Source organism: Hypanus sabinus, chromosome 7 (genome assembly GCF_030144855.1).
Source record: "Hypanus sabinus isolate sHypSab1 chromosome 7, sHypSab1.hap1, whole genome shotgun sequence".
In the NCBI taxonomy this organism is placed as follows: Eukaryota; Metazoa; Chordata; class Chondrichthyes; order Myliobatiformes; family Dasyatidae; genus Hypanus; species Hypanus sabinus.
This window is the reverse complement of record NC_082712.1, coordinates 117,690,947-117,711,281: the sequence shown is the minus strand read 5'-3', so window position 1 is coordinate 117,711,281 and position 20,335 is coordinate 117,690,947. Positions and strand designations below refer to the sequence as shown.

Sequence of the window (20,335 nt, the reverse complement as noted above, 5' to 3'; positions counted from 1 at the left end):
AAAACATGAAATCTTCCACTGGGGCCGGGGGAGGGTGAATACTTTTTATAGACACCAACCCCTGCCCTTCATACTACCCCCCATTCACTACTGGTGTCTGGAGTGCTTTCTGGAGTTATTTCTCCTGGCTGAAGCCTGCAGGGAGTGGAGTGGTAGGAGCAGGACTTTGTCCTGAGTTTATGGCTTCTGCACAAACCAGTCGCTCCCAGTCCAGGTAGAAGACAATGCAGTATGACTGGGGTAAAGGTTGGAGACACATGGAGCTGCGGCAGTGAAGCGGTGGAGGACACAGTTCACAATGTGAACAGTGACCTGCTACTGCAGCATAGCCATGCCTCGGTGAGGGTGGAGTCCCTGCCATCGGGTCTACAGCAGCCTGCCGTGGTGCAGGAAGAGGAAGAGGAAGGGAGGCGGCAACTCGGTCCTACCTCGGCTGCCTGCAAAACGTTCATCCAGCAGTTGGGTAAACAGACCAATTGCCCATTTGCTGTTATCCCCGCAACAGCAAAGTAAAAGCCCCAGTGTTATAAACTCCATCCCGGCTTCCAGATAAGTTTCTAAATAAACATTAACATTAAAATGCCAAATGGTCAGTGTTTTTAGTGTCTCCTCTCACAGTCTGCAGCCTGGATTGTGGAAATTGATGAATATTACAGAGATTACCAATGAGCTTGGACAGAGAGCTCTTGGATTCTGAGTCACCATAGATTATGTGGAAGCACCACACCGCATGAGAAAATGCTTGGTCATTAAGAGTGGCAGAGTGTGTCTGATGTGCTACGTCATGAAAGTGAGCCAGCTCCTTGATGCGAATATGAGTCCCGAAGCAGTGCCGGGTGCCTGAGAGTCATTATGAACCCTGACTGACAGACTGATAATAGATGCAAAGTTTGAGCCAACTGACATAATCACGAGAGTCGAAAGGAGCTTGAATCCAGAGCCTCTGGGTTTAATTCCTGTTCCCCCTTCCCTCAAAGAGTTTGCCTGAACGCCCTGAGGGCAAGGTAGATTTCTTGTGTCCACCTCCCTTCAACCCAGTGACAGACAGATCAATGCCCTTGTGCCGCAGCCACAACGAAATTCAAGGAAGAAAGATCAGCTTCACTTGCTATACACATTCACATGATTTAGGAAATTGCTTGGTGTGTTGTCAGAAGAAAGAGCTATATAAAATATAAAGTTAGAGGTTAGAGTATGGATATGGAACAAATTGTGCATCACTACGTAAATATCACCATGTGTTTATATCGTAAACAGCAATACAGGTTTTAAGTGTTTATAGAGCAGTGCAGTGACTGAGGCAATAGAGAGGGCGGATGGCTAAATAGAATGGTTGATCAGATTAACTCCTAGGGGAAGAAATGGTTCCGTTTTTGTTTAAACAGCACTATAGTACTTTCCAGAAGGGAGCTTTTGGAAAACTGATTGGTGTCCGCACTGATTTTACTGCCCATCTCTTTGACCTGGACACATACAAGTCCCACACACAATGTGCTGGAGGAGCTTGGCAGGTCAGGCAGCGTCTGTGGATGGGAATAAACAGTTGACATTTCAGACTGAAGATGGGTCTTGGCCTGAAGCATCAGCTGTTTTCTTCCTGTCCATAGATGCTGCCTGACCTGCTGAGCTCCTCCAGCACGTTGTGTGTATTGCTCTAGGTTTCCAGCATCTGAAGTACCTCTTGCGCCTGTGACACACAAGTTCTGCAGTGGTGGTAGACTCCATCCAATGACCTTTGCAGCTGACCTGACAGTTCACTGCAGTTTTTGTGCATTGTGAGAGGGTGCTGCAACAAACCAAACAGTAATAACTGATGTACAGATGCTGTCTATGATAACAGTGTAGAACTGCACCAGTATTTTCTGAGGAAGGTGGAATTTATACCAACTACCACAAGAAGTATATCTTCTGCTGAGCCTTTTTGTTAATAAAGAAGGTATGGTTCTCCCAAGTGAGTCCTGCAAAATAATGATGCCCAGGAATCTGAAATGGTGCTACCTGTAGAGTGGTTGAAAATGATTGGGTGGAGAGGAGACACATTTCTCCTGAAGTCAATACACACCTCCACGGTTTTGAGGTATTCAGCTCCAAGTTGTTGTGATTGTACCTGGACACTAGCTTGTCTATTTACTGGTCGTACTTGGATTCATCATCTCTGGTGATTCGTCCGGTGACAGGGGTGTTGTCCATAAACTTTATCTGTTTAACAGGAGGACCACTACAGACACAGGGAAAATAGGAGGGGTGGAAAGAACACACCCCTGCGGCATGCCAGCGCTGAGTGAGCAGAATGTGGAGATTTGCTTGCCTGTACTCACATACTGCCTCCTGTCGGAGAGGAAGTTTGTGGTCCATCTGCAGATGGAACCTGGTACATGAAGTTTGGAGAGTTTCTCTTGCAGATGATCAGGGATGAATGGTACTGAATTCAACAAAGAGAATCCTGATATATGTACCAGAGCAGCAGATGTGCTGTAGTATGGCCATGTCAACTGCATCATCTACATCTACAGAGTTTAGCTGCAACACTGTTATCCTCTCAAAGCTCATCACTAGCCTCCAAGACAACGGCCTTGTTACCTCCCTATGCAACCTGTTCCTCGATTTCCTTACTTGCAGAACCCTTTCAGTAAGGATTGAGAGCAATAATTGCTCCACAAACATCAGAATCAAAATCAGGTTAAAAATATTGCAAAAACAGAAATAATTTTTAAAAAGTGAGGTAGTGTTCATGGGTTCCTTCCTGACGGTAACAATGAGAAGAGGATATGTCCTGGCTGACAGGGAGCCCTTAATAATGAATGCACTACTCCTTGAAGATGTCTTGGATACTACCGAGGGCAGCACCCATGATGGAGCTGACTAATTTTACAACTTCCTGTAGCTTCTTTCGATCCTGTGCAGTAGGTCCCCCCCACCAAACTAGACAACAGTGCAGCCTAATCAGAATGTTCTCTATGACAGAAGTTTTCAAGTGTTTTAGGTGGAAAACAAAATCATTTAACAAACATTTAATGAAATATAGCTGCTGTTTTGCTTTCTTTGTAGCTGTATTGATATGTTGGGACCAGGTTAGATCCTCACAGATATTGACACCCAAGAACTTGAAATTGCTCACTCTCTCCACTTCTGATTCCTCATGGAGGATTGGATCCTGTTCCCTCGTCTTACCCTTCCTGAAGGTCACAATCAGCTCTTTGGTCTTACTGACATTGAGTGCAAGGTTGTTGCTGCAACACCACTCAACTAGCTGGTATATCCCACTCCTGTACGCCCTCTCGTCTCCATCTGAGATTCTGCCAACAATGGTTGTATCATCAGCAAATTTATAGATGCTATTTGAGCTATGTCTAGCCACGCAGCAATGGGTGTAGAGAGAGTAGAGCAGCAGCCTAAGCACACATCCTTGAGGTGCACCAGTGTTGATCGTCAGCACTGGTACACCACAAGGCTGTGTGCTCTACTCTCTTTATTCTTAGGACTTTAAGGCTAAGTACAGGTTCAATGCCATATTTAAGTTTGCTGACAACACCACTGTTGCTGGCTGGATCAAAGGTGATGACGAATCAGCATATAGGAGGGAGACTAAAAATCTGGTTAAGTGGTACCACAACAACAACCTCTCACTTAAAACCAAAACCAAGGAGGAAGAAACCAGGGTCCATGAGCCAGAGCTCGTCAGGGGATCGGAGGTGGAGAGGGTCAATAACTTTAAATTCCTGGGTGTTATCATATCAGAGGATCTGTCCTGGGACCAGAACGTAAGTGCCATTTCAAAGAAGGCAGGGCAGCACTTCTTATTTCTTAGAAGTTTGTGCAAATTTGGCATGTCATCTAAAACTTTGACAAACTTCTATAGATGCACAGTGGAGTGCATCCTGACAGGTTACATCACAACCTGGTATGGAAACACGAAGGCACGTGAATGTAAAAGCCTACAAGAAGAGGTGGATACAGCCCAGTCCATCACAGGAAAGGCTCTCCCCACCACTGAGCACATCTACAAAGAGCACTACAAAAGAAAGCAGCATCCAACGTCAAGGACCCCAAGCACCCAGGCCATGCTCTCTTCTCACTGCTACCACTGGGAAGGAGATACAGGAGCCTTAGGTCCCACACCACACCACCAAGGACAGTTATCACCGTTCAACCATCAGGCTCCTGAACCAATGTAGGTAACTTCACTCACCTCAACACTGAACTGATCACTGAATGCAAACCAGGGACTCACTTTCAAGGACTCTACAATTCATGTTCTCAGTTTTATTTAGTTATTTGTTTGTTTTTTTCATACTTGCACAGTTTGTCTTCTGGACACTGATTGCTTGTCAGTTTTTGTTTGTGTGTAGTCTCTCAATGATTCTATTTTATTTCTTTGTTCTACTGTGAATGCCTGCAAGAAAATGAATCGAGGTAATATATGGCCATTTAAATATTTTGATAATAAATTTATTTTGAACTTTGAACTTTACAGAGCTGTTGGCCCTGCAAGTGAACTGCAGCAAATCTAAAAACAATTTGAGTTATGGATTTGAGAAAGTATATGACCAGCATTTCAAAAGTCGTCATTATGACTGACGTGAATGCAATTGGCCTGTAGTCATTGAGTCCAGTGATCTTTAATTTTTTGGGATTGGAATAATTACAGATTTCTTAAAACATGCTGGAACAGTGCTGTAGACAGCTGGTTAGCACAGTGTATAAGGATGGCAGGGGAGATGGAATCAGGCCCTGCAGCCCCTTGATATTTTGCTTCCTGAACAGGTTTCTCACCTCCTCTTCCTCGAAAGTCAGAAGTATTGGTGATGGTCTGGTTGAATGGGTACTAGAAGAGGTCTTTGAAGTGTGATTTGTAGGTCAAATCTGCAATAGAGCTCATTTAAGCAGTTTGGGAGAAGGAAGTCATTGGGACAGTGGGTGCTTTCTTTTTGTAGTTGGTAACAGACTGAAGATCTTTCCAGACTGAAGAACAGTCGTTTGCAGAAAACCAATTTTCCATTTTGACTGAATATTGGTTTTTGGTAGTTCTGATTGCCTTCTCCAGCTTGTACCTGGCCTTTTCGAGCTCCCATTTATCCTCATTCCTGCAGGCTTCCTCCTTCTCCAGATGCAGCTGTCTCAGCTCCGTGTTGAACCAGGGTTTATGATCGCAGAAGCTGGTGATTGTTTTAGTGAGGATGCAGGCATCTTCCCAAAAGCTGATATACAGTAGGTGGCAACTGTGTCTGTGTACTCATCAATGCTTCAGTACTAGTTTTAAAGATGATCCAAATCGGAGGAATCGGAGCCTCTGAGCATCTGTGTGGCTTTATCAGAGTATACTTTTATAATTTTATTGGCGGGTTTCACCATTTTCGGTTTGCCTGTATGCAGCTATGTGCTGAATTGTGCATGGTCAGAATGTCCAAGGCGGGTATGGGATGTGGTATCCTTAACCGGGCTGTATCAATGGTCCAGAATATTACCTTCTCTAGTAACACATTTTATATGTTGGTGAAGAAAAGGGAATTCCTGTTCTAAAGTAGCATGTTTAATATCGCCCATGATAATAGCAACAGAGTCTGGATAGGCTTTTTCAGCCTCTGTAAATAGATCAGCAAGTGTTTGTTGTGCCTCATGTGCTTTAGCTTGTGGGAGAGTCTACACACCAGACACAATGATGGAAGTAAATATTCAAGGAGACAGAAGGGTTTGCAGTTGAGGAATATAGCTGGCTGTATGAATCTGATTAATAACAGTCTTGTCTCTGCAACAGTGGCATGACTGTTAATAAAGAAACACACAACACGGCCTTTAGCTTTATCACAAAGTTCAGGGATACGACCGGCTTTGTGTAACTGAAAACCCGGTGACCCCACAGCTGGGACAGAATTGCTTAGTCGTGTCTCTGTAAAGCAGTAGACTGCACTGAGGGAGTGATCTCTTTTGGTGTTGATAAGAATTTGGGTTCATTTTGTTACAGGTAGAACAAACATTAGTGATAAATATTGCAGGCAGTGCTAAGCTCCAGGAGGTCCAGGTTGTCCCTGTGTGCTGATATTGGAGCCCTGCAGAGGCATGTGGCCACACTGATATAATGACCAGCAACAATCGAATCCACAGGCAAGGTCATGTGGTGCAATGGGTGACACTTGCTTTGGACGATATTCAACTTGGCAGTTTTTTTAAAAAACATCCCAATGGGACTTTATAGTTGGACACATGATAATGACGTAACCTTCTGACCAAGCTTAACATTCAAAAACAATTAATTTTAGTGTGTTTAATATACAGTTTATTTGTTCTGTTGTTTGATGAAGCATAATGTGCCATTGTATCCTTTGACTCTTCCTGAACTAGTTAGATGTATATGTCTCCTGACAGTGTGCTCTGTATAAGGGCCTTTATTCTTATCGAAATGGCTGGAATTCACTCGCCACTAATGCAGATTGGGAACTGCACGTAGCTGGAGAGTGATCTTGTTGAAGCTTTATTAGATTATATTCTTGATTCCTCGGGATCAATAAAGTATGTCTGTCTGCTCCTCAGTGATAAAAGATCATAAAACAGTATAGCATTGGACAGGCCTTTTGGCCTGTGATTTTGTGCAGACCTCGATACCGATTTATACTCCTGTGTATCATCCAGGTCCCTCCATTCCCTTCATATTCATGTGTCAATCTAAAATCCACCTGATTCCTGATTCCTCTGCTACCCCTGGTAGCCTCCCACTCTCTGTGTAAAACTCTTGTCTGTCAAGTCTTGACTGTGGGTGCCACGGTACGGTAGCGGTTGGCGCGACACTTACAGCTCGGGGTGTCAGAGTTCGGAGTTCAATTTAATGTCATCTGTAGGGAGTCTGTACGCCTTCCCCATAGAATGTGTGGGTTTTCTCCAGGTCTCCAATTTCCTTCTATCTCCCAAAGACGTACCAGTTAGTAGGTTAATTGGTCGGTGTAAATTGTTCCATGATTAAGCTAGGATTAAATCAGAGTTTGCTGGGTGGTGCATCTCAAAGAGCTGGAATGATCTATTCCACATTGCACCTCAATAAACAAATAAACTCCTCACCACCCACCCCCTACTTAAAAGCATGTTGTCTGATGTTTGACATTTATATCCTGGGAATTCATTTTTCTCATCATTTTGAAAAAAGGCCTCCATCACTCTAAGGGGAACAATCCAACCTGTCCTTACAGCTCACAGCCTCTAATCCAGGCAAACTCTTCTGCACAACCTCCACCTCCTTCCCATAACTGGGCAATGAGAACCATGCATAGCGTGGTTTGATTAAAGTTTTACATAGCTGCAGCTTGACTTCTTTACTCTTACACTCAACACCGCTACCAATGAAGGCAGCATCCCAACCACCTTTTTCACCACTTTATCCACTTGCATACTTTCAGTGAACTGTGGACTTGGACCCCAAGATCCCTCTGTACCTCAATATAAAGGGCCAATCATTAACTGTATCCATTAATCTCTCAAAGCACAACACCTCTCGCTTACATGAATTAAACTCCATCTGCCACTTCTCCACCCATATCCGTAACTGCATAATCAAAATTACTTAATTTTCTTAAATATGTTTTGTATCTCCACTCTTTCCATTCCAACTGCTCTATGACTACCACCACTTATTGCCCATTGTTATCATTTCTCTCAGGCAAAGTTTTTTCAGAAGTTGTTAGAAAACAAGTAGGCAGCAGGATGAGGGTAGCGGACACCAACAGAGTCAACAAACTCATTCGTAAGGCCAGTGATGTTGTGGGTGTGGAATTGGACACTCTAACGGTGGTGTCTGAAAAGAGGGTTCTGTCCAAGCTGCATGCCATCTTGGACAATGACTCCCATCCACTCCATAATGTACTGGTTAGGCACAGGAGTACTTTCAGCCAGAGACTCATTCCACCGAGATGTAACACTAAACATCATAGGAAGTCATTCCTACCTGTGGCCATCAAATTTTACAACTCCTCCCTCGGAGTGTCAGACACCCTGAGCCAATAGGCTGGTCCTGGACTTATTTCCACTTGGCATGATTAACTTATTTTTATTTAATTATTTATGGTTTTATTTTGCTATATTTTTTCACTATTCTTGGTTGGTGCGGCTGTAATGAAACCCAGTTTCCCTCGGGATCAATAAAGTATGTCTGTCTGTCTGTCTGTCTGTCAAATAAAAGGGCTGTCAATCCTGGAAATACGGAATAAAGAAAAATGCTAGAATTACCAGTTTAGGTAGAGTCTGTGCAGAGAGTAACAAAGTTAATGCTTCAAGTCAATAAAAGGTCATCAAAGTGAACTGCTAATTCTTTCTCTCTGCACAGATGCTGCCCACCTGATGAATGTCTGAAGCATTTACTATTTATTTATACTTTCTATAAGTTCGTCACACTCATTTTAGTGACCCCCATATTTACTGGTGTTTTTGTTTTGTGCATTTAAATATTATTTTTAAAATATATTTGTTCTTTGGGGGGGGTTTTTTGTCTTTTAACCTCTTTCTGAGGCTTTTTACTTTCCTTTTAAACTCTCTTTAATTTAGATATTGAACAGATTATTCAGTTATATGCATACATACTTATTTAATTAATTAGTAGCTACATTATTCTTTTTATCAAAACAATGGGTGGTAAAGTGGTTCAGCTAGTAGAGCATTTGCCTAACAATTCCAACAACTGGGTCAAATCTATCCATGTGGAGTTTACATTCTCTTCCTCTGATTGTGTAGCTTTTCCCGAGATGCTCCAGTTTCCCAACACAAGCCAAAGACATGAGCTTGCTAAATTAATTGATCACCCCTAGTGTGTAGGTGAGGAGCAGAATATAGGAAAGTTCAAAGTAGATTTTATTATTAAAGTACATATGTGTCACCATATACAACCCTGAGATTCATTTTCCTGTGGGTATATTCAGCAAATCTATAGAATAGTTGCAATAACAGGATCAATGAAAGATCAACCAGAGTGCAGAAGACAAGACTGCGCAAATGCAAATACTGTATAAATAAACAGTAATAAATACCGACAGCATGAGATAAAGAGTCCTTAAAGTGAGATCATTGGTTGTGGGAACATCTCTCAATGCTGGGCAAGTGGGTGTAGTTATTCCCTTTTGTTCAAGAGCCTGTTGGTTGAGGGGTAGTAACTATTCTTGAACCTGGTGGTGCGAGTCCTGAGGTTCCTGTACCTTCTGCCTGATGGCAGCAGTGAGCAGAGAGCAAGGCCTGGGTGGTGGGGATCTCTGATGATGGACGACAGCATTTCATGTAGATGTGCTCAATGGGATGAGGATAAATGGTGCTTGATAGTTGTCATTGATGTGGAGGCTTGAAGGACCTGTTTCTGTACAGTATGACTCAATCGTTTCTGAACTCCTATTGATCTCTCAGTTAACTATTATCCGTTGTTTTATTACCGTATGTCTGCTAACAGTTTATCATGTTCATCTTCCTTCGCTCCACCCTCATTGCCTCAGTTGTTATCTTACTTACTCCAAACCACATTTTGGTCTTTGTACTATATATCTCACTATCAATTCGTATCTTAAACATTATATTGTGATTACTATTTCCTTGATAATTCCCCATGCTTGGACTTCTAATTATAGGATCAGGAAGTAATCTTGTGTACTGTGTAAAGAAGTGTCATGTTTTACTTATCTGCACTGATATATTTCGGACAGATAAAACCTTCAGTAATGGTTGGTCAATATTTTTACTCACTCAATAGTTTAGCCCTCATTTTTCTCCCTCTGTTTCTACAATTTAATGGTCTACTTGTAGAAACGTTCTTTTGTAATGGGAAGACAATTTATTTCAGAAGTCAGCAGGTGATGTCACACTAACGAAAGCTGTCGGCATCGTCATTGGCAACGAAGCACCCACTTTGCATTGCTTTCACATTGTCATTATACAGTGGAGAGAAAGACTTGATTTTATGCAACTCACACAAAATGCTGGAGGAACTCAGCAGGCCAGGCAGTATCTGTGGAAAAGAGTAGAGTCGATATTTCAGACCGAGACACTTCATCATGACGGGAGAAGTAAAATAAGAGGAGTTAGAGTCAGAAGGGAGGGGAGGAAGAAACACAAGATGATAGGTGACACTAGAATGAGGAGGGATGAGGTAAAGAGCTGGGAAGTCGATTGATGAAAGAGATACAGGGCTGGAGAAGAGGGAATCTAATATGAGAGGAAAGAAGGTGATGGAAGAAAGAAAAAGGCAGGGGTAGGAGCACCAGAGGGAGGCAATAGGCAGGCAAGGAGATAGTTGAGAAGGAAAAAGGGATGGGGAATAAAGAAGGAGTTGGGGGAAACATTACTAGAAGTTCAAGCAAGTTCAAGGATTTAAAATGGGTGGCCACTGGGACATCCCACTTTTACTGGCGGACTGAGTATGGGTGCTTGGTAAAGTGGTCTCCCAATCTACGTCGGGTATCATCAATATACAAGAGGCCACACCGGGAGCATTGGCATTCAACAGACTCACAGTTGAAGTTTTACCTCATCTGGAGGGAATGTTCTTTGCCCTGAACGATAGAGATGGAGGATGTGTAGGGGCAGGTGTAGCACCTGTTTCACTTGCAAGGATAAGTGCCAGGAGGAAGATCAGTGCGGAGGGACCAAGGGATAATGGAGTCACTTAGGGAGCAATCCTTATGGAAAGCTGAACGTGGTAGTGCTTTTCACAACATTGTGATGTCCAAAGACCAACTACCTTTGAAATACAGTCAATATCATAAAGCAGGACGTTTACCAGATTATTTGTTCACCATACAGCCCCAAGATATTAAAAAAATTAAATCATTTACCATTTAATCTGGCTTATTGATATTTAAAGGATAAATGTTGGCCAAGGTACTGGAAGAATACCAATACGCTCATTAAAAAGATGATACGTAACTTTCATATGTCATTTACAAAACCTAGTTTTATTTGGTAGAAATGTTGGGTCGTTCACTTTATTTTTTTTCTTGACAGAACCACCTTCTTTCAAAAGGCCTGATCCTGATGGAAGAGAAGATGCGCGTGTGTGAAGGTCAGTGTGGTGTGAGTAAAATAAAAGAAATGGGCTGAAGTTTCAAATTTGAAGATCGAATGGAGTTGACCTCAGTGGAAGCAAACTTTAGAGGCAGAGCTCTGTGCTCATCTAAAACTAGATCCGGAGTTTAGTCCATGTGACAGAGGACAAATATCTGCCTGTCATAGTTTCTTAGCTCCAAGGCCATGTGAATTGATTTTAATCTCAATACAAAGTCATTAAATCAAAACTAACTGAAAATTCCATTACTTTGATAATTCAAGTCTCCTTTGTAGGGCTTGTCTCATTGCTTAATTCAAATTATTAGATAATCTAATTCTCCCTGTGCTGACTATATCCTTCCCTAATCAGTAGACCACATTCATTTCATTTCAGTCTGAATGAAACAGCATGAGGTTGTAATTAAACTACTAATGTCGCCCTGTCTGATAAACACAACAGATAAACGAGAGAACATCTGCAGGTGCTGGAAATCCAACCAACACACTGAATGCTGGAGGAACTCAGCAGAGCAGGCAGCATCTATGGAAAGAGTAGAGTCGGTGTTTCCAGCCGAGACCCTTCGTCAGGACTGGAGAAAAAAGATTAGAAGTCAGTATGAAGGTGGGAGGAGAGGAGAAAGAAATACAAGGTAGTAAGTGATTGGTGAAATTGGAAGAGGGGAGGGGATGAAGCAAAGATTTGGGAAGTCAACTGGTAAAAAGGATAAAGAGCTGGTGAAGGGGGAATCCGATAGGAGAGGACAGAAGGCCATGGAAGAAAGGGAAGGGGGGAGCAGAAGAGGGAATCGATGGGCAGGTAAGGTGAGAGAGGGAAATGGGAATGGGGAATGGTGAGGGGGAGGGCCATTACCAGAAGTTTGAGAAATCAATGTTCATGCTATCGGCTTGGTGGCCACCCAGACGGAACATAAAGTGTTGTTCCTCCAACCTGAGTGTGGCCACATTGCAGCAGTACAGGAGGCCATGGACTGACATGTTGGAATGGGAATGGGAAGTAGAATTTAAATGGGTCGCCTTTGGGAGATCCAGCTTTTTCTGGTAGGTGCTCAGTGAAGTGGTCTTCCAGCCTACGTCAGGTCTCACTGATATACAAGAGGCCACACCGGGAACACCGGACGCTGCCCTCGCCCACATCTCTTCCATTTCACACATGTGCGCCCTCACCACACCCTTCCACCACCCCACCAGGGATAATTCTCTGTAACTGCTGCAGTCTCCAATGGGATCCCACCACCAAGCACACCTTACCCTCCCCACACTTTCTGCAGGGATCATTCCCTACGCAACTCCCTTGTCCATTCATCCCTCCCCACTGACCTCCCTCCTGGCACTTATCCTTGCAAGCAGAACAAGTGCTACACCTCCTCCCTCACTTCAGGACACTTCACCTGTTGGGGTCATCTACTGTATCTACTGCAGCAAAGAGGCCACGCTCGGGTTGGAGGAGCAACACCTTCTATTCTGTCTGGGTGGCCTCCAACCTGATGGCATGAACATCGATTTCTTGAACTTCCGGTAATGGCCCCTCCCCCTTTCCATCACCATTCCCATTTTCCTCTCTCACCTTATCTCTGTGACTTCCCATCAGCTCCCTCTTGTGCTCCTCCCCTCCCTTTCTTCCATGGCTTTCTGTTCTTTCCTAGTCCCCCTCTCCGAGCTTCACCTATCGCCTACTACATTGTATCTGCCTCCCCTCCCCCCACCTTCTTACTCCAACCTCTCATCTTTTGCCTCCAGCCCTGGTGAAGGGTCTTGGCCCAAAATGTCAACTGTTTACTCTTTTACCATAGATGCTGCCCAGTCTGCTGAGTTCCTCCAGCATTTTGTGTGTGTGTTGCAAGAGATAAACTGCATGTCCCTGTGTAAAGTGAGATTGCTAAGTATTGCAATTCAATGCAGAGTAGCCAGAGCTGCAGTTACGTCCAACAAATCCCTGTCACTTTAAGGCAGCTTGAAGACAAATATTTAGTTTGAAATGTATCTTGAATGTACTACAATTAGGCTTCCAGACATCAGGTATCAAGGCATCAATTTGTCAATTAGATCCAACAGATACTGAGCCAAAGGAGAGATGGCAATAGGATTCAGGCAAATGTCTGGCCACTGGAACGCAGATGATAAATGACTCCAAGTTTCACTTACAGGGTGCCAGTCTCAGCTTTGATAACAGAGAGATGGTGGCCTGCCTTCCGCCCAGGCTGCATTAAACTGTAGCTAGTGATGCAATGCAGCCTAACTAATAAGCTTAATTCAAATCATCCCTTTCTCATCATTGTGATCATTCTAATTGGTGGGTTTCAGATTTGCAATAAACCATTATAATCAACAATGACTGAAAACAGCACTGACTGGAAGCACTGTGCCTTTTCAGCTTCAATTTACCAACTCAAATACTTAATTGGTAAGGTATCTGAAACAAAATTTTTAGGAGTGGTAATAGATGAAAATTAAGCTGGAAGCCTCATATAAATTATGTCAAAGCAAAAATGTCAAAATGTATTGCAAAACTGTACCAAGCGCAAGATTTCTTAAATCAGGAATCTTTGTATACATTATACTGTTCACTTATAGTCCCAAACATGACATACTGTGTGGAGATATGGGGAAGTACATACAAAACAAATACAAACTCAATTTTTCTACTCCAAAAGTAAGTTATACGAGTTGTAAATAAGACAAGTTATTATGAACTAACCAATCCACTATTTATTCAACTAAATACTTTAAAATTCAGAGATTTTGTTGATTTTAAAATAATACAAATTATGTATAAAGTAAAAAATGGACAGTTACCACAAAGTATCCAAAGGTTGTTTAAAATGAGAGTCAACATGATTTGAGAGGAACATGTATATTTCAAAAACAAAGGATAAGAACAAATGTAAAAACTCATTGTATTTCAGTCAGAGGGGTGAAACTATGGAACAGTTGTAGTGAGAATTTAAAAACATGTACCACACTTAACAAGTTTAAAAATGATATAAAAATAATTTAATGAACAAATATAAAACACATGATTTAAAATGAATGGAAGTAATGTAAATAAATGATATTTGGAATTGGACTTTGTGGTAAAGATTATGAAATTTTTTGTTTTGTTGTGATGAATGATGCCAAATATGTTTTTGTATCAGTAAGAGGGGTGGGGATAATAACCTGTAGGTTCAGCCTACACCCTTTCGGTCTGTTTTAAAGGTTTTTATTATTTAATTTTGTCTTATGAAATCATCATTGAAAATTATGCTTTTTGTTATGTTTGTACTGACCAAAATAAAATTTCATTCATTCATTAATATTGTCAGTCATGTTAGTAAACACATTTAGAATAGACTAACAAACGCTGTTACTTTGTGCAGACAGATCCTTTTAACTGAGAGCTCAGTTGTAATCCACCCTACTATGCTGTCTTCACATTGTGTCAGCTGTAAAATGAGGATGATCTCAGTTTACTAATGCAGGCCCACTCATGGTGCAGAGAGATCGATCAACTACTTTGGTCATGGTAGAGCTTAAATGCTGTTCTTGAAAATGTTCTGGAGAATATTTTGCCAAGAGAACTACAATTTAACCCTTCACTCAGTGACACACTGGGGTATTAGCCTAGGTCTGGGTTGTGATTCACCCTGCATTTAGCAGAGAAAAGAGAAATGTGTTGCATTTAACGCTAAGCAATTGGAAGTTTTTCTCTTTTCTTTTATATTTCAGCATTCACACCCTCCATTTAAAATGACAAGGAACATAGAATTAGTTGAGCAAAGTTGATCTGACATTAATTAGTTTCCACTAGTCAACTTCTACTGCTCCAAAATGACATTTTCGGCCCCATCTCTTTTTTGTTCTAGGTGAAAATCTTTTAGAAGCTTTAACAAGGATATGGGATCATTTTTTTACTGAAATCCTACCCATGCTACAGGCCATATTTTACCCTGTACAGGTAAGGAGTGAGCACACATTAGTTAAAGGTTAATAATGGGTAAGATCTGGTCAAGGGAAGATTGGTGAAAATTTAGCATTCTCGATTGTGATCCAGTGTCACTAAAGTGTGTACCGCAGTTTTACAGAACGTATGTACATCCACGGTTGTGTGCACACATTTTGTATATGTATGTGCATATGCAAGATTGTGTGTGCACACATGCATGCATGTGAATGTTCAACCTACAGTGATTTCACTCAAAAGCCTCATTTACCTCATACTCAGTAGTTGAGTTGCAGACTGCTGATGTTGCTTGCCTTCGCACATGCTCAGAGGCTAAACTTCAAATCATTTCAACACTTCCACTGATACATTCTGAAAAACAAGCCATATGTTTAACATATACAAGAGCATGGTCCTCTACCAACCTGTCCCTGCTGTATCACACCGCCTTCTGGCAATGAAGGTTCTCAAGAAGACCCTGGGAAATTTGGGCCACTTCCCATCTCTCTAGAGTCACCTGTAGTAGAGCCAGACATTGATGATGAAGTTTATCATCTCCTTCAATGAGCTAACGAGGCCTTTTGGCAGTTGGGGAAACAAAAGATTCAAAATTCAAAACTCCATATCTGGCTCAAGTTGAAAGCCTACTTGGCAGCAGAGGTCCCTGCCCTCCTACGTGTTTCTGAGTCCTAGACTATCTACCGCAAGCATCTCAAAATGTGTTGGGAACTACCACCAATGCCATCTCAAAAATCACAGGGTGGATTAGTAAACCAATGTCAGCATCACCTCCCCAGGAGAGAGACCCTAGTTACCCTCGCTGGGTTACGTCAGGCAGGCTACATCATTCGCCTTCCCGACCCTAGGCATTGAGTTCTGTCATGGCAAGAGATCACCAGGCAGAGAAAACGATTCAAGGATGTGCTTCCTCATTGAAGAAATGCAGCAGCCCTGGGAATCTGTCCTAGTGGAAAAGGAGGAGCTCAAGTCCGTGCATCGGGAGCACGCAGAAGCTCCACTTCAGGAGACCACTCCCAAACTACTCGTCTGCCACCCCCTCAGCTGCCAGCTGCCCCATTGAAGGCATTTCCCACACTGGCTTCGTAAATCATTACAGGAACTAGAGTGAAAGCATCAAGAAGCCACAGAGCTGCTATGTGGAGGAAGGAATTACGTACTAGGTTCTTTTAACTGATGAACAGACGAGCTTCTCAGTACCAATCTGAGAATAACTAGTGACTAATAACTAATGACTCCCACTTGGCAGGGTCACAAATTGATGAGAAGTATTATGTGATCCAGTTCTTGGACCACCATTCTTTCAAGTGATAGGATTTACGAAAATACCCAATATCAATTGGGCTAATGGTGGCAGCTCTCACTGCACATGTCAGAGTCCCACAGGATTAGTATACAAATTGTACAGGAAGAGAAAAGTCTGTGAGTCAGTTAAATGGGAATCAGTGTCACATTTTCAAAGCAACACTTCACTCGTGCATTCAATCTTTGGTGCCTGAGTATTTGTGATTCTACATAAATTTCTCAGAGCCTGTGGAGATGGCACCTGGACCTCAGCTCGTCATTTCCTTCCACAGTGATCTGGAAAGTGGTGTGCAAGAAATCCAGCATGGTGTCCTCACACCCGGGGCACGGGACATGGTTAATGTTATGTCAGCAGAACTGTCATTGCGGCTGTTTTAAAATCTCAGGGCTGCAGGGATTGTCATGTTTTTAATCCCACATTGTTCCATTAATTTCTTTTGTCATTTGTATTTGAAAGTACAAACCTAAAGTCACCAGTCTGATTGAGCAAGAAAAACATTTTCTGAAAACTCCTTCCATCCACTCTCTCCTTTACAATCTGAGTTATAGTTTCACTAAAATTAACCATGTGTTAAATTACATTTCAAAGTAATGAACTGAACTTACTTGTTGATTTGCCTTCTGTGTCATTCGGTACCAACTTGCAAGTCCCAATCTCTCCCAAAATCCTGCACTCGGACTTGAGGTTTCTACCCAGTTTTGATGCTGTGAGGGCATAGTTTAAGGTGAGAGGGGAAAGATTTAATGGGACCTTAAGGGGTTCCATTTTCACACAGAGGGTATGTGGATCAAGCTGCCAGAGGAACTGGTAGAGGAGGGTTCAATTTAAACGTTTTTAAACATTTAAAGGACACATGGATAGGAAAGGTTTAGATGGATATAGGCCAGACACAGGCAAATGATATTAGCTCAGGATGGCGTCTATGAGTTGGGCCCTGCTTTAGAACTCTAATATTAGTCAGCTTAGTTTCACTATATTTGAATCAAAATTGCAATCATTCTAAATTAAAAACTAAAACTGCTGGTATTGGATAACTGGAATAGAAACAGAAAATATTCAAAGCACTCAGCAGATCAGGCAGTATCTTGGAAAGGGAAACAGTTCTAATGTTTCAAGAGCTAGGCCCTTCATCAGAACTGGGAAAGAGAGGAAACAAGTTAGTTTTCAGTTAAGGTGTTTGCTGGGGATGAATGAACAGAACAAAAGGCAGATCTCAGGTGAGCTGAGACCAAAGAGATAACGTGGCAGTCAGAACCACATTACACTTCCCGGTCTGTACTACGTGCTGCTTGACAGCAGGGCTCTTCAGAGATGCCTATCAGACCAAAATATACTGATAGGGTCTATAATTAAACACCCACAAAATAATTCTCACACCACAACAAGAAGCTACAATGAGTTAAGTATTTGTACTATGTCAATGACAAAAATGAAGAGCGGCTGAGTCCACAGGAGGAGATCACAGAGGAAGTGACTGGGACATTTGATTGTTTTCCCAGGGGAAAGAGCTCACTATTCGTCAGATGGCTTTACTTGGATTCCGAGATCTGGTCCTGCTGAAGGCCAATCTGGAGCAAGTGCTGCATCAACGCCATAATGATGTCCCTCCATCCATCACACAGATGTTACTAGTGCTTCAGGTAAAGTCCTAGTGTGACCTGTTCCTGTTAAAGTGGGTTAAAGCACACAGATCCTTTCAAAGCAAACTGCACCATCAGATTTCTGAGTGGGCATGAACACTACCTCACTAATTTTTCCTCTCTTTTTGCCCTACTTATTTAATTTTTTTATATAAACTTCTTATTGTAATTTATTATTTTTATTATGATGTACTGCTGCTGGAGAACAACATATGCCAGTGATACTAAACCTGATTCTGATCCTCAATGAGTATTTGGTTTTTAATTTCTCCAGATTTTGATTCAAGATGTAGCCGTGGCCCTGGGGTTCCCTATACGTCACACGCAGGTGGCTCCAAACCTGGTTCGGTCACCCGGGGCGCAGATTTTCCGTATTCCGTTTTTCTCCTCTTCACTCTGTCACTTTTGGTTGCTTGTTGCGTAGCAGATCCAACGACACTGGACCTGCTTCACTTCCTAACAACCATTCGGTTTCATCTGGGGATCAGTGGCTGAAGTAGTCCTGGAGGGGTAGCCAAACCTGATCTTGCCCTCCTCTCTCTCTCTCACACACACAAATGCATAATGACATTTACCCATACACATAAGCACACTGAAGCTTAGACACATCTAAGACCATAAGACATGGGAGCAGAATTAGGCCATCTGGCCCATCGAGTCTGCTCTGCCATTCAATCCTTTTCCTATCTCCTCCTCAACCCCAGCTCCCGGCCTTCTCCCTGTGTAACCTTTGATGCCATGTCCAATCAACAACCTATCATCCTCTGCCTTAGGTACACCCAACGACCTGGCCACCACAAATTTGCACCATGACAAACACAAGCTCGCATGAACAAGAGTATTGACCCACACAAATACAGAATCATATATGCCGCCTCACAAACACACACAGTCCCTCATGCACCTATACACTGACAATTGCAAATAAAATAGGAAATGAATATAACACACACAAACGCACAAGCTGACAACAAACTCTGTTTACTTTAAACTGATATAAACACGCAGCAGGCAAAAATAGAAAATAACACCTATTAATATATAATTTACATAACCACATTTATGGTGAAAATCATGCTCCTCACTTTTGAACACAGAACACTACAGCACAGTAAAGTCCCTTCAGCTCATGATGTTGAGCTGCCCTGTTACAAACCTACTCTAAAATCCATCTAACCCTTCCCTCCCCATAGCCCTCCATTTATCTTCCATCCATTTACCTACCTAAGCGTTTCTTAAATGTCCCTAATGTATCTGCCTCTATCACCATTGTGTTCCATGCACCCACCACTACCTCTGACATTCCACCCCCCACTACACTTTCTTCCAATCACCTTAAAACTATGCCCCCCCCCCTCCACATATTAGCTATTTTCACCCTGAGAAAAAGTTTCTGGCTGTCCACTTTATCTATGCCTCCTATTATCTTGGACAGCTCTTTCATCACCTCTCATCCTCTTTCCTCCAAAGACAATGGTCCTAGCTTGCTCAACTTATCCTCAGAAGATATCCACCCAAATGCTTTGAAATGGATTAGAAGCTGGCAACAGGCCAAAAGCAGGATGTGCTGAATAACTGAGGGGTTTTGTATACAATGTAGGGGGAGAAACTGATCCACAGAGCGTGACTGAAACTGAGAAACTTGCAATAGGAAAAGGCCCTACAAAAAGATCTCATACTTAAAGCAACACGCATAATTCTCATATATCATGTTTTAAACCTGGTGGGCGATTAAAAGCCAAGAGGCACATGAGGGTGCTCAAGCACATGGCAAGGATGATGTTGTGTATCCGGAATTACAGTGATATATTTCACCGGATTGATGGTCAACCGCGTGCTGCGGGACTAGAGCTCACATTGAGAAGAAATGGATAGCTCCCTTTTCCAGGAGGTGCCAATAAACCAAGTGGATATGTCTCCACCAAAGGAGGTGTAAACACCCCTTCCCACGGCTGGCCTGCAGGTCTCCCTTGGGCAAGGTGTAGCACCTGCTAACAGCACCCCCCACCCCCGATTTGGGTCACGTGAAGCCAATGGGAGCAGGTGGCGGCTGGTCCTATGAATAGCTGGTGCTGGTTATGGGACCACTGACGCCAGGCAGGCAATCTGATGATGTCTGGGGTCACCCTCCTTGTGAAGACACTGGCCAGAAGAAGACAAACCGCTTTTGTCGAAATTTGCCAAGAGCAATCATGGTCATGAGACCATGATCGCTTACATCATTTGACACGGCACATAATGATGATGATGCCAGTCAATAAAACTGCAGTTTTGCTATTTTTCTTCATCCTGAGCTGGGCCTCACATTACCTCATCTGTTAAAGATGGAACTTGCTACGAAGAGAATTCAAATCTCCACCTTAGAGCTGTCAGTTACAAAACCCAAATACAATGATTCACAAGTACTGGCACAATATCTCTCTTTGT

General features: G+C 42.6%; 1 protein-coding gene across 6 annotated transcripts in view; it reads left to right on the top strand.

The window, feature by feature from the left end:
* LOC132397131 (proline-rich protein 5-like) overlaps positions 1-20,335 on the top strand; it is a 128,561-nt gene that overhangs the window by 87,738 nt on the left and 20,488 nt on the right. For all 6 annotated transcript variants that reach the window (XM_059975468.1, XM_059975467.1, XM_059975469.1 and 3 more), the window contains 3 exons: positions 10,963-11,020; positions 14,868-14,959; positions 17,768-17,908. In XM_059975468.1, coding sequence (XP_059831451.1) covers positions 10,963-11,020; positions 14,868-14,959; positions 17,768-17,908 — 291 coding nt within the window. The remainder of the gene's footprint in view (positions 1-10,962; positions 11,021-14,867; positions 14,960-17,767; positions 17,909-20,335) is intronic.